We start from the raw sequence: 15,378 nt of genomic DNA on the forward strand, positions 1-15,378 counted from the left end.
GCTAAATCAGAAATTAGGGGTGGGGCCCAGCAATCTGTGTTTTAATAAGCCCTCCAGATGACTCCGAACCAATCTCTTAAGAGAATGAAATGCAGCATAATAATATAGTAATAAAATATAATTTAGATTGAAATTTAGTTTTTTTTAATTTCTGAAAAGTTTTAAAATTATTGACCAGTTCAACCTGAGAATTATTTAAGTTTCGAACCATGAAACTTGTCATGACATTATGATTGAGAGTTAAAGTTTACACGTTATCAAGCTCAGAGAGTTCTGAATTTCTCCTGTCCGCCACCCTTGCAGAGAGCATTCAACTCTCTATGATCTGACCTTGGAGCTCTGGATCAAGTCTGGTAAACCAGGCCCTCTATGGCTGCAGGCATATGTTCTCTCGGTAAAAGAGAAACACTGCTTGCCTGTTACACTGTAGCCTTGCCCAGGACTTCCTGTTTGGGATTTGCTGTGTCTGGTCAAACTGGACCCCTCTGGCCCTGTCCTACTGCTTTGAGAAATGATGGAATGTAGCAAGTGATCAGTAAATATTAGGTTGTTGTTGCTGTTACTATGAAGGAGAATCCACTTAGTTAAAAAGATTCAGAAGGCTATATATTCCAGTTTCTAGATATAAATCTACAATATAGTATAAATAGTGGCTGCACACTATAATTTGCAATGAGTCATATGCAGTCTTGCTGCACAGCAGACGAACAGTCCAGAGGTCTTAGTATTCCTTCTGTGACATCCTCCCCTTTATATTTAAGACTATATTCATTTGTTTTACTAGTTTATAACTTTACTTTGCTATTGTACACAGTGTTTTTATAATCTCAAAGCTCTTCATGTAAAGCAGGAAGAATCTATAATAGAGCAAGGAACTCACTGAAAGCCACAGGTGATGGTATGATTTAGCAAGTAATGTCCATGAGGGCTTTGGCCAGCACACACGACTCCAGAGGAGACAGGCCAGGTAAGGAAGAGGCAACTGTCCAGTATGGGGGCAGGAAGTCCTCTTGATATTAGGGCAGAACTTGAGAACATACCTACGGGGCTCATTTATAAAACAGAGTCCTGTGGCTGCACACTGTACCTTTCTTCTCTTGTGTGGTAAAGTTCTACCATGAAAGTTCTCAAAGGATGAGCCACATGTTCCTCTAAAGGCACTTTAGTCATCAGTGTCTCCAGTGGATGGGATTGTTCCTTCTAGAACAGTTTGATATATAGTAGGTAGGTTGTCTGTGTCTGTGTGTGTTTTAAAGAAAAAGGGCATGTTTAATATTTGGAAGGAGGAAACATTAAAGAGTTTGTGTATATCAACCCGGTCATGTAAAGCACCAGCTAAACGATCGGCAGAATGTTTTGTTATCCCTGAAGAATTCGTGTGAGTACCAGAGTATCTCCTCTGTTGAACAGCATTGCTGCTGCAAGACTGGGGCAGGCTGACCCATAAGAGGAAGGCCTGGCTGTGGCAAGGAGGGAAATTAGGACAAGGCTTGTAATGTCTAAGCTTTTTCTCTGTTGTCCTTCACTTTGAATTAGTTTTGATTCCCTGAGTGAGAACTCAACTCTGTGTGACCTGAGATACTGGCCAAGCTTCACTAAAAAGTTCGGTTTTCGACTGTGGTACTTTTGAGAGTTAACCGAGAAAACCACTAGAATTCCAAAATCGCTAAGCAAAATAAATACTAGGAGTTTTAAAAACATCCCTGGAAACCAGTAGAAAACTCTCATTTAAAAAATTTAGTTATTGTAATATACAGCATGGTAACTACAGTTAATAATACTCTATTGTATATGTGAAAGTTGCTATGAGAGTAAGTCCTGAATGTTCTCATCCATGAGAAGAAAATTTTGTGAATAGGTATGATAACATGTTTTGAAGAGTCAATTATGTTTCCATCTCATAGGCAGCTTCCAATAGGAGGTATTTTAAAATAGTTTAAATTTCAAGGTAGATTTTATAAAGACTATTTCTTATCTGATGTAATTTCTTAAAGCTTTTAAGGTAAATTATAAAGTCCTTAAATTTTTAATTTGTATTATATTTACTTAAAAATTATATAGAGAGTGAAAAGAAAATTTCCTTCAGAATTTTGTCCTCAGTTTCCTGGTTCCCATTGCAGGGTGGTGCTCCACACTCCATACACTTTAGAATTAGAGAGAAAAGCAAACAAATACAGAAAATTCATGAGCAAGCCAACAGTAAAGACCATTGGCGATGAAAGTACAGCAATATGAGTTTGTCACTGTTAGCAAGAAGATTTGTAAAATAAATTTAATTCCACAATATTTAATGATAACTTAAGTAGTTTGTCATGAAACCTAAACTCTTAGTAGGAAAGAGCCTCCAGACAGGTAATTTAAACTTCCTCACAGGTGTGTTAGAGAGTCAGGAAATAAAAACAGTGAGAGACTGGGAGCCAGAAGAGCTGAGTCCTTGTGTTCCATCTGACTCATGTCAATGGAGGCCTGGGCTTTTTTGTAAGGCATTCTTTAGGTGGCTTGGGATTTAGAGACCATAGAAGAAGCTTAGGTTTTAAGAGCCTTGATTCTCCTTTCAATAAATAAAATATAACTTATTGATGGAGATAAATCACTGGCAAAAACAAAGATACAAACAAGAAATGTCCAGTAGATAATATAGTTCCAGAGGAAGAAGCAAGTAGGCAGGTGTCAGGACCATTGATGGTGACCTTGAAGTTTTTAGATAACTTGTGTGCATTAACTCGACTGAATGGTATTGAATAAAATGTACTCTTTTGTTTTTTAAATGAACTCAAACTTTATTTCATAGATGTATTTTAGTAAGCTTGTCTGGAAATAAGAACTTTGGTACTAAGAGACTCTTTTAGAGGCAGACACTTATTTTTCAAAGTTTAATTTCAAAGAGCAATGCTATTTTCAGAATATGAGTCTTGGTTATCAAAGACATGCCTGAATTGGGGCAGTGAGGGTTTCTAGGCTCACAACCATGAAACTAATTTTCTTTGGTTACGTGTTAAAGCCAGAATATTGCAGTTTCATCTTAGAATGGACTTCAGAGTTTTGAAAGAGTTTCTTTTCCTTATAGAAAATAGCAGGGTAAAGAAAGGTATATAGTTGAGTTCTTACGTTTTTAAGAAGAAAAAAAAGAAAGAAAGTGAAGTCACTCAGTCATGTCCTACTCTTTGTGACCCCATGGACTGTAGCCTACCAGGCTCCTCTGTCCATGGGATTTTCCAGGCAAGAGTACTGGCATGAGTTGCCATTTCCTTCTCCAGGGGAATCTTCCTGACCTAGGGATTGAACCCGGGTCTTCTGCATTGCAGACAGATGCTTTACCTTCTGAGCCACCAGGAGCTTCCCTGATGGCTCAGAAGTCTCATTATCTACATTTTTAAAGGCGCTCTCAAAGCAGATATTCTGTGGGTTGTAGTCAGTGTGTAAAGTATAAAAAGCTGCTTTGACAGTAGCAGTGAATTTATAGATAAATGTTAAAATGCATTTATGTGTCTGTATTTTGAGAAGCATTTGTCTGTTTTGAAATATGAAGAAAACCAAATAACTGTTTTGACATGTGAGGAAATTGAGCTGTATCATGTTTTCATTGTTTTATGTTTGAGTTTATTAATAATTTGGTTTTATTTTAATGGATCTTTTAATTTTTACCTTCTTTTCATGTTTAGCATGTATACAAAATACTGTGTTGCTTATTTTGGATTTCTTTGAGCATGCAGCATATTGCTTGGCAAAGAGCAGCGGGTGCTTAATAACTGTTCGCTTGAATCCATAAATTTAATGTATGGCTATTGTGTAAAGATGTTTGCTGACATAATCCTTTCGATGGTTCATCTTTTTCCATTAACCGTTTATTCTCAGATAATTAAGTGGGGATTTTTATAGAATGTTAGAAAAAGAAAATATTAATATTGACACTCTAGTTAATATAGGCATTTAAAATTTTTAGAGAGGAAAATAGGTTGGTTGGCACATTTAAAAACTAATGGCATAATGTAAAAAGTAAAGATAACTTTTCTGGGAGTGAGTGTGGTATGGTAGGGAATGAAAAATGATGAGTAAATTTTACATGCAAGATCAAGTGTAAATCTTCAAAAATGCTTCTGGCTAATAAAGATAACAATAATTTAATTATTTCCTACTGTATTAGTTTCCTTTCTTGGAGACAAACGTATTTGATATAGTGTCAGTTCTTACATGATGATTGAACTATAAAATGTCTGAGCTGGTAACTTTCCATCCTGTAATACTTACACACCGATGCCACAGAAATTAAAAAAATAGTTAAATGTCACTGATTATGACACATCTCTGTACTTTAAGAGATGATTTTTTTTGTACGTTGTTTCTGTGGTCACACTAACTCTTTTTATTCCCTCTTTCTAGTCATACAGTTTATCAAGAAAGAGAATAGTGCACTACACCTGTTTTGACCAACGGAAAAGAGCAAATGCTGCATTTTTGATAGGTGCTTATGCCGTAAGTACTTTTTCCGTGATTATTTTCTATAATCAGGCTACTGGAATATTAACATTGTCAAATAAAATCCAGGACGCTTTTTCAGTGGATTTGGGAGATGGTAAAGATTATTAGCAACTTGCAAATTGATCTGGAATGGGAAGTGTGGACCAATATTGATGAACCATTTACTCTTGGGTCTTATTTTCCAATAGCTAATGAGAGAATCTCGGGACTACAACATATAGCTTGTATCCCACAGTTGTATAGGTGTTTTATAAAAAGAAAGGATATTTATAGGAAAAAATATATAGTAGAAGATTATTAAAGACTGTTAAGGGTTTCCTCTTGGGAATAAGAGGAAATCTTTGATTGCATGGGGGAGGATTATATTATTGTCAGTTCCTTTATTCATCTATACAAGCGTTTACGGTAAGCAAGCTGAATATAAATCCTGCATATATTACAGCTTCCCTAATAACTAGACATGGCTTTTCAAAATTAATCTTGATTAGAAATTTTGTCCTCTGTAAACACTGAAATGTAAATGTGAGTTCCACATGAATGTGCTACACAATTTTGGTGTGGACACTTCTAGAATTTTCTGTACGTACTAGGATTGGGCAGGGAGGGGAGAGAGGTGTCCTTTTCCTTCTCATCCTTCGGGAGAGTCTGTGTCTAAAGCCTGGAAGCTCACTGCTCTGTGACCTTTCAAGGGCCTCCTTCTGAAGACCTTGATGGAAGGAGGCACCAGCTACCAGACATCAAACTCTGCCACATCAAACCAAAAGCTCTGGGGGGGAAAGCCCAGCTGTGCTGTTGCAGAGACTGTCAGCTGTTGCAGGGTGTGGGCTGAGAAAAGTGGCAGGCTGACAGCCAACCTGCAGCCTGGGGCCTTGTTTCCAAATGGAGGTACCCAGCTCTGCCCGCCATTTCTCATCAGGATGTGGCTACCAGAAAGCCTTGGGCCATCCCTGGTGGTACCTTTCTTTCTCGCTCCGTAGACAGCATGCTCTAGTACTTGGAATCATGACTAAGAATCAGAAACACCGCTTTTCATCCTGAAGTGGCTCTGGGATGATGGGTAAACCACTTTATCTTTCTTAGCTTTACTTAGTTTCCTTATCTGTTAAATAAGAGGGTTGGATATAATGAGCTCTAAGTTTCCTCCCACTTCTGAGGATACTAGGATTATTTGTAGCACCAGCCAGGCTCTTGCTTTTATTTGGAGAGTATTCATGAAAAGCTGGCTGTTGGCATGAAGGTTCAGTGAAGTGCTGGTAAGCTCAATTAAGCTGGCATGCTTATTTTTCACTTTACCTTTGATGATTGCTATTTATTTGAAACTGATAGTTGACACTGTGTATTTAGAATATGGGGAGTCTGTAATAACCTCTGGATTCAAGCCACATAAATAAACATTGTGTCTTACTGAGGGGTTTTGTCCTACCTTTGAGCGTGTTATTTCGTGAGGCCTTTATCACAAGTAGTTGTCATCTGGAAGAGGCCAGTCAGCTGCTCCCGCCTTTCCTTCCTCCTCTTCCCCTCCCTCCCCCCGTCTTTCTCTTTTTTCTTTCTTAGTGCCTGTCCTTCCTGTTTTTAGTGACATCCTTAAGTTCAGCATGGTACCTTTGGGATTTTGAACGGAAGTTTAGTTCTAACAGATGTGTTGAGCTTGAGGGTAAAATATATCTTCTAATGCAGAAGTTTCCACCACTTTAAAGCAATCAAATGAGAGGAAAGCAGTCTGGGGAAGTGCTGAGGGCAGCTTGCGCTTGTCTTACAGGCTGTTACAGTCCTGAGAAGCACGGTAATTATTCTTGTATTAGTCATTTCCCAATTGATTTTCTTTTCTAATTTTAGCAGTGTGTTCCCCAGGAAGCTTTTGGACACAACACTTAATAAAAATGAAAACCAGGAGTTGCAGTCTTTCCTGAAAGAGAATTTTATGCTTTGCTTTGTATTGTATGTGTGCATTTAATTGTTGATTCAGATATTTTAAGATAGTAGTGGCATTATACATCTCAGCTAAATTTCACATATATTATATTATTGCTATTGGGATAAGTCATAATCTCCCAGGGGAATATTCTTGGACATAAAAGACTTTGACTTTGGAACAGCTGTGTAGTCAAATGGCATGAACTATGTACCTGTGTTTTTTTCAGAGTCCCTAGCAGTAAAGGTGTCTCCCATTTTGAAATGTGGTTATCATTCTTCTATCAAGGGGCACTGACTACTAGAAATATTTTGTACTAAGACAAAGACTTTTTCTCTGAACCTTAGTTTTTTCATTAGTAAAATTTGGTTAGTACCAGGGTTTTCTGGTCTGTCTCACAGGATTATTATCAAAATCAAATATCTAACTGCCTGTTGGATAGCCCCATATCATATATCTAAGTAATATCTCACATTTATTGTGGCACAGTTTTTAAAAATTTATTTTTAATTGGGGGATAATTGCTTTACATTGTTGGTTGGTTTCTGTTGCACAGCAACACGAATCATCTGTAAGTGTACATGTAGCCCCTCTGTCTTGAGCCTCTCTCCCACCCCACCCCTCACCCCTCTAGGTTGTCACAGAGTGCCAGGCTGAGCGCCCTGTGCTACACGGTTCAGTGCAGTTCAGTCACTCAGTCGTGTCCGACTCTTTGCGACCCCACGAATCGCAGCACGCCAGGCCTCCCTGTCCATCACCAACTCCCGGAGTTCACCCAAATCCAGGTCGATTGAGTTGGTGATGCCATCCAGCCATCTCATCCTCTGTCGTCCCCTTCCCCTCCTGCCCCCAATCCCTCCCCAGCATCAGAGTCTTTTCCAATGAGTCAACTCTTCGCATGAGGTGGCCAGAGTACTGGAGTTTCAGCTTTAGCATCAGTCCTTCCAAAGAACATCCAGGACTGATCTCCTTCAGAATGGACTGGTTGGATCTCCTTGCAGTCCAAGGGACTCTCAAGAGTCTTCTCCAACACCACATTTCAAAAGCATCAATTCTTCGGCACTCAGCTTTCTTCAGAGTCCAACTCTCACATCCATACATGACTACTGGAAAAACCATAGCCTTACTAGATGGACCTTTGTTGGCAAAGTAATGTCTCTGCTTTTCAATATGCTATCGAGGTTGGTTATAACTTTTTTTCCAAGGAGTAAGTGTCTTTTAATTTCATGGCTGCAGTCACCATCTGCAGTGATTTTGGAGCCCCCAAAATAAAAGTCTGACACTGTTTCCGCTGTTTCCCCATCTATTTCCCATGAAGTGATGGGACCAGATGCCATGATCTTCGTTTTCTGAATGTTGAGCTTTAAGCCAACTTTTTCACTCCCCTCTTTCACTTTCATCAAGAGGCTTTTGAGTTCCTCTTCACTTTCTGCCATAAGGGTGGTGTCATCTGCAATCTGAGGTGGTTGTTATTTCTCCCGTTGTAGATATCTGTTTACACTTGACAGTACATATGTATCGGTGTTTCTCTCGGTTCACCCCACCTCTCCTTCCCGCTGTGTCCACAGGTCCGTCTCCTACATCAGCCTCTCTAAGCTTGGCAGACATTTTTACTCCTCCTCTCCACAAATCTATTTATTCCCCTACTCAGTGACTTTTTAAGTAAATGAGCTACCATCAGCAACTTTCTGAATCAAAGGATAGTAGTCATTTTGATTCTTGTGCCCTCCACATTATACTCATCAGTAATTTCTAACTGTAGAACATGTACTGAGTCAGAGTGCTTCTTTCCATCTCTGTTGCCGTCACCTAGTCCAAGCCAGTGTCGCTTCATACATTGTCTCCTTTTCACACCCTCGCTTTTAATTCGGTTGCCACACAATTGTCAGAGTAATGTTCTAAAACTATAAATTTGATCATTACCCTCTTTCAAATCTGTCTAATGTTTGCTCACTGTTCTTGGCATGAAATTTAGCCTCTTTACCCAATGCCATTAAGATCTTCTCTCATCTAGCTCTTTCTGCCTCTGTGATCTCCTTACTGTAGATGCCTTTTAATCATGACATCACAAGCTTGTTCCCACCACAAGGCTCGGTATTTCTGTTCTCTCTCTCTGGAATGTTTTTACCTCAGACATATACATTCCTTCTTCCTTCTGATCTTGTATCACCTCCTCAGAGAGACTTTCTCTCGAGTTTTACCTTGCTTCCCCCACCTCCAGTATCCTCTAGCCCTTGATGTTTTGTTTATTTATTTTTTACTGCACTCTACTACTTGAAACTATCAGGTATGTTTGTGTATTTTCTTGTTTATCATCTCTTTCCTAGACTATAAAGTAGGGACCTTGTCAGTTTTGTTCATTGCTGTGTCTAGGAAGTGATAAAATATTTAATCAGAAGTTAGGCCCAAGCATTCGCTAGTTGAACTGGAAGCTGGCCACAAGGGAGCCTTCCTGCTGTGCTGAATCTTGGGGAAGTCCAGGGTGGAGGGTGTCCCAGGAAAGAGGCAAGGTGGCTAGCAGTGGGGGGCAGGAGGGGGCTGCGCTGGGTTACTTGCCACTGGCATGAAACTGTTCCAGTACTTGAACACTGAGCATCGGTTTAGAACTGTGCCCAGTCGGTGGTAGGTGCTCCACAAATATCTACTGAATGAATGAATAATGAAATGATAAAATATGAAAGAAAGAAGGAAGATAACTTCCTTTGGGTAACTTCAGAGAGAAACTGACAATGATCAAATTGGATTAATTGGATATAGCTTCAAGTCGTATCTTCCTCATTACTAGAAATATTTGCAGTAATGACTGAGCCAGCCATGGTCTTTAAAAATCCAGGATCAAAGTAAAGGTTACAGACCAAGGGAAGAGTCTATATACAAAGTCATATCACTACTTCTTTTTTTTTTCTCTTTTGATAAACTTTTTTTCATTTATTTTTATTATGGCGAAATACACATATCATGCAATTTACTATCTTAATCGTTTTTTCTTTGTTTCTTTTTAAATTATTTTTAATGAGTTATAACTGATATAACATTATGTTAGTTTCAGAGGTACAACAAAATGATTCAATACTTGTATACACTACAGTATGATCACCACAACAAATCCAGTTAACATCTGTTGCTATATATAGTTAGCAAAAATATTTTTTTTTTGTTTTTTGATGAGTCTTAAGCACTTTTAAGTGTATGTCTCAGTGGTATTAGGTACATTCATATTGTTGTACGACTATCATACCTTGCTTTTGAGTGTGACAACTTGTGCATACATTATGCACCTGTTGAGTCAGGGCTTTGCCTGTGGTTTCTCTGTTAAATCATGACTTTAAGTATGTCACAGGAGCTTTCTTTTTTGTGTGTTTCTATTTCCTTATCTGTAAGTGAGGGAGAACCTTTTTATGTTCCATCTCCTAGAATTGTCATGAGTATCAAAAAGGAGATAAAGTACAGAACATCACGTTCGATAGGAAATCCACAAACCCTCTCTGTGGGTGATCTGAAAGCCAGAGTTGTTGGAATGATGTGGCCACTGGAGGTCACAGGGACACTTACCAAGTGACAGACATCCATTGCAGGGAAGTCCCCACTCATGAAGCATCTCTTCACCCCTTAAGCTGAGCCACTGTGGTCCTTGAGATGGAGGGTTCAAATTTTAAGAACAGATCAACTCTTTTGAAAAGAGGTTTTCCCTTCCAGTACAATACGCGGTGCAGTTTCAGAGTTAAGAAGCTTAGATCATTATAGCATCCAAAATACTCTCAGATGAGTTTAAAGAAGATGACTTTTGAAAAATTATAAGCATGAGTTAATTAGGTTCTTGCCACATGCTTGAAGACCAAATCCTCACTGATTTTTATACTATTTTCAGTTCATAGAGGACTTCCCAGGTGGTTCAGACAATAACGAATCTGCCTGCAATGCAGGAGACCAGGGTTTGATCCCTGGGTTGGGAAGTTCCCCTGGAAAAGGGAATGGCTGCCCACTCCAATATTCTTGCCTGGAGAATTCCATGGACAGAGGAGCTTGGTGGACTGCAGTGCATGGGGTTGCAAAGAGTTGGACATGACTGAGTGACTAACAATTTAAAGATGGCTTTTAAAAATTTATAAGCATGAATTAATTAGTTTCCTGCCACATGCTTACAGACCAAATCCTCACTGATTTCTGCATTGCTTTCAGTTCACAGAACTGTGCTAAAGGGGACAAGGGGAATTTGCAGAGGCCATGATGATTGAAGGACTGGAAAATAATTCAGGGTTAAAGAATTAAGAATTTTTTTCAGATATGTGGAGGATACTTAAACAAAGGTGGTAACCACATTATATGTTCCTTAACACATTTGTTAAAGTTTCAGATTGCTTAGTAAGAGGTCTAATTATGGATTACCTGGGAGTGGCCTGACCCAGATGTCATGTCTGAATCAGGGATGACAAAGCTAAGGTTTGTAGACTTTCTAACCATGTCTGTGTCTGCTGTTCCCTCTGTAGGCTATATTTAAGGCCTTAGCAGTTATATTATACCTCTAAGTCTACTACTAATTGCAAAGAAGCCCTTCTTTCTGCCTCTGGTATAGAGGCTGAGAGCAAAGACTTGAGCTGAGCCACAGCTTGGCCTTGAATTCACTTGTTATTTGTATGTCTTGACCAAATTCTTTAACTCATCCAAACTCCTGCTTTTTCCATCTTTAAAACAGAGATAATAACATCCCGCCCAACATAGTTGTGGTGAGGACTGAGGAGGTCATGCTCACGAAGGGGTCAGGGCAGTGCCTGGCCTTGGGGCATTGTAAGCACTTAGGAACAGCTGGTGCTCTAGGCGGGAAAGCTGTGTTGCTTTCAAGATTGTTTTCTGAGCCATTGTCTTACTTCCCCTGAAGAGCCAAGGCTGCTTGCCTCTTTTTTTTCTTCCTTTCCATCCATTTCATACTTGATCCTTCCTTAACTCGGTGATACTCATGTGGTTGTTACTCTGATGATTACTTAGAATAATTCACTGGAAGGTGTGAAGCTGTGCGTGTGAGGTTTTTTTTTTTGCCTCCTAGGATGAAGTATAACCTCTCAAAACTGATAAACAGACCAATCACAAGCACTAAGGTTGAAACTGAAAACAATCTTCCAACAAACAAAAGCCCCGAGCCAGGTGGCTTCACAGGCTAATTCTACCAAAAGTTTAGAGAAGAGCTAACAGCTGTCCTGCTCAAACTCTTCCAGAAAATTGCAGAGGAAGGAAAACTCCCAAACTCATTTTATAAGGCTACCATCACCTTGATACCAAAACCAGACAAAGATGCCACAAAAAAAGAAAATTACAGGCCAATATCATTGAAGAATGCAGATGGAAAAATCCTCAACAAAATTTTAGCAAACAGAATCCAATAACACATTAAAAGGTCATACATCATGATCAAGTGGGCTTTATCCCAGGGATACAAGGATTGTTCAGTATATGCAAATCAGTTTGATATACCATACTAACAGATTGAAAGATAAAAACCAAACCCCCCCCAAAAAAAGAAAGATAAAAACCATATGATTATCTCAATAGATGCAGAGAAAGCTTTTGACAAAATTCGTTACCTGTTTATGATAAAAACTCTCCAGAAAGTTGTTTGTATTCTAAAGGAAGAATTTGCCCAAACCAGATGAATTTCTCACTTTTGAGATCTGTGTTCAGGTATTTGTTAGTTCAGTAAATATTTATTTAGCTCAGATGAGTTCTACTCAGCATTGTACTGAACTCTGGGAAATAAAAAATAATTAAAAACAAAAAGAAGGAATGCCTAGCTTTGAAATAGGGCAACAGATGAGCAGTAAGTAAGTTGGGAAAAATTGTTGTAAGTGTCAAATTTGAATAAAAATTCATTCAAAGAGTGTTTTTCCAGCCCTTGTCATACATGAGACCTTGTTCTAGGAGTTGAGGATACTAAGGTGAATAGCTCCCTGCCTTCTGGTTTGGGTGTTGGCAAACTCAAACCTGGAGAGATTTGAGAGGAATTAAGGGTTTAGGAGCCCTGGTGGCTCAGAGGGTAAAGCGCCTGCCTGAAACACAGGAGATAGTGGTTCTATTCCTGGGTCAGGAAGATCCCCTGGAGAAGGAAATGGCAACCCACTCCAGTACTCTTGCCTGGAAAATTACATGGACAGAGGAACCGGGTAGGTTACAGTCCATGGGGTTGAAAAGAGTCGGAGATGACTGAGTGACTTCACTTTCACTTTCAAGGATGACCAGTCCCAGTGGGCCAAGTTGGAAAGGGAGTATCAGATAGGGGGCATGGCATGGAAGGGAGGATGCTTTTGGTGGTGAGGCAGTTAGGAGAAGATATAAAATGATTAAATTATTCTAAACATCTCTTTGTAAAGAGGATAGTTTAATGAATTCAATCTAAAAATTGGCATAACCACATTATAGAAGAAAAGTAGGAAACTTCTCTTGCAATTATAGCTCTCTAAAGAAAGAAAGTGAAAGTGAAGTCGCTCAGTCGTGTCTGACTCTTTGCGACCCCTTGGAGTAGATTGCCATTTCCTTCTCCAGGGGATCTTCCCAACCCAGGGATTGAACCTGGGTCTCCTGCATTGTAGACAGATGCTTTACCATCTGAGCCACCAAGGAAGTCTAAGTCTAGCTCTCTAAGCTTAGGCATAATTGCAATGTAGTTTTGTGAACTGTTTTTCACTTGGTCTACATGGGGTTACAGAGTCAGGCACAGCTTAGCGACCAAACAACATGTGTTTTGCCTTTTTTACTATCTACATGACCAAAGGGAGAAGGAAATAGCAACCCCCTCCAATATTCTTACCTGGAGAATCCTGTGGACGGAGGAGCCTGTTGGGCTGCTGTCCATAGGGTTGCACAGAGCTGGACACGACTGAAGCGACTTAGCACGCGTGCATGCATTGGAGAAGGAAATGGCAACCACTCCAGTGTTCTTGCCTGGAGAATCTCAGGGACGGGGGAGCCTGGTGGGCTGCCGTCTATGGGGTCGCACAGAGTTGGACACGACTGAAGCGGCTTAGCAGCAGCAGCAGCAGCAGCAGCACATGATCAAATAATATTCCCTTTAGAGTACATACCATTTTAACATTTTAGATTCCTTTCAAAATTTTTCATAATGTGACAAACAACTTTCTGCATTATAAATGCTTCTTTTTGTGGATTTTCATCTTGAGATTGCCACAACTGTGATTAATAGTCTTATTTAAAAACAAATCAGCATTAGTTTAGGCTCTTGAAGTATATTACCATATATAAGCCAGTTTTAACTAAATTTGTTATCATGTGAACTCTTCAGTGTCATATATCTTTGCATAATGAGTATTTAAAAATGGTTAATATGTGTGTGTGTTTAAACCATTGGAAGATTGTAAACCAGGCCAGCTAACTCTAAATTTGTTTTTGTCTTTATTTTCTGGACCAAGCATGTTCATTTCCTTAATCTCTGACTCATAATCCATCCATAAATTGCAATTTCAGAACTGCTTTAAATTGTCAATAAAAAATTATAGGTTAAACAAATGTTATTTAAAATGTAGGTAAAATTATCAAGAAAAATGTTGGTTCAAAACAAGAAGGTGTCTTCCTTAAACACTTATTAAAATAGTAACAAAGCGGATGTCAGCTACTAGTGCCCTGTCACCCTCTGTGGCTTCTTGATACACCTACCAGGTAGCGTTTCTTCTGCTTATAGACATTGTGGAGGAAGGGAGGAGTGGCCCGTGGTTGGGGCAGGGCGATATCCTGTTTGCAGTTCCTTCCGTTTATAGCTTGATAGGCAAGAATGCTATTGTGATGGTGGCCTGTAAATGGGCCAGAGAGGCTTTTATCCTTGCAGGCTAGTATTTTTGGTGTCTTTAAGCAGGTCAGGTTCCCTAAAATCATACAGCAATTTCAATTTCAAACTCTTTGAATTTGGAAATTCTGTTTGTCTTCTGCATGTGGATAGAGCAGTATCATCTTTTTCAATTCTCCTTGCATATTTCATTTAGCTGTGGGCTAGAAAAATCAGCAGTGTGCTTTTCACTTGTGGAAGGTTTGATTCTCAAGTTTAATTGAGTATGTCTTTTTAGTATTTTTTTTTTCCTTTTCTCCTTCTAACAAGTTTGCTCTATGTTGTAAACACACACCCACACACTGTATTTAGGACTATACATTTCAGGGCTGATACTATGTCTGCTCACCCAGTTTTGAATCCTATAGTCTTGAAAAGACATATACTTTCTATCTGAAAAGCTTGTGTCCATTTGTTTCATTTACATACTGAATTAAGGGGATATATATTTGTAATGGAACTTCGTTTTGTTCCCACAATAGCCCCAGAGTCTGAAACAGTCTCTGACATATCCTAAGTGCTCAGTGAACACTTGCGTAAATGACTGAATACTTAATTGATAAGCATTAGTAACATTGGATAATGTTAATTGGGGTAGATGGATAATGATGTATATTAGATAATGATAATTAATCCATGTGTTTATGGATAAATAAATTACGTCCCACAATTCTTGAAAGTTTGATATGGAGCAATTAAAAAGCTCGAGTGCTTAAAAATAAACTATGAAGTCAGTACTAATTACAGAAATAACAACAAGAATCACAGTGTTTTGAGGCATTATTTTTTATTTTATTTATTTATTTAAAATATAAATTTATTTATTTTAATTGAGGCATTATTTTTTAAAGTTACTGAGTGAAATAAGATGTTTTTATAGGTCTCTAAAATTTTAGAATTGAAATGGACTTTATTAATATATACAAACATTTAAAATCTGTGTTATGGGTGATAGTCTTCATTTTTAACTCCAGCATTATTTCCGTTTTTCTCAATAGGAGAAAATCCTTATTTATGCATTGTCAGACATTTTTAAACAGTTGTCCTTGTACTTCCAACATACTTTTCAGTAAGAACTAAGTCAAAAGCTCAAGAAAAGAATACTGTAAAAATTTTCAATTAGTTGCATTAAAAAATTTAACTATTTTTTTATGAAAGAAAA

At 38.6% G+C, this 15,378-nt stretch overlaps 1 protein-coding gene across 13 annotated transcripts in view; it reads left to right on the forward strand.

The window, feature by feature from the left end:
• CDC14A (cell division cycle 14A) overlaps positions 1–15,378 on the forward strand; it is a 210,407-nt gene that overhangs the window by 58,445 nt on the left and 136,584 nt on the right. For 12 of the 13 annotated variants that reach the window (XM_060412161.1, XM_060412179.1, XM_042251431.2 and 9 more), the window contains one exon: positions 4,381–4,473. In XM_060412161.1, coding sequence (XP_060268144.1) covers positions 4,381–4,473 — 93 coding nt within the window. Of the gene's footprint in view, positions 1–888; positions 968–4,380; positions 4,474–15,378 lie in introns of those variants that run through there. The other variant, XM_060412201.1, reaches the window with a different exon arrangement.

The sequence above is a fragment of the Ovis aries genome, chromosome 1 (genome assembly GCF_016772045.2).
Source record: "Ovis aries strain OAR_USU_Benz2616 breed Rambouillet chromosome 1, ARS-UI_Ramb_v3.0, whole genome shotgun sequence".
In the NCBI taxonomy this organism is placed as follows: Eukaryota; Metazoa; Chordata; class Mammalia; order Artiodactyla; family Bovidae; genus Ovis; species Ovis aries.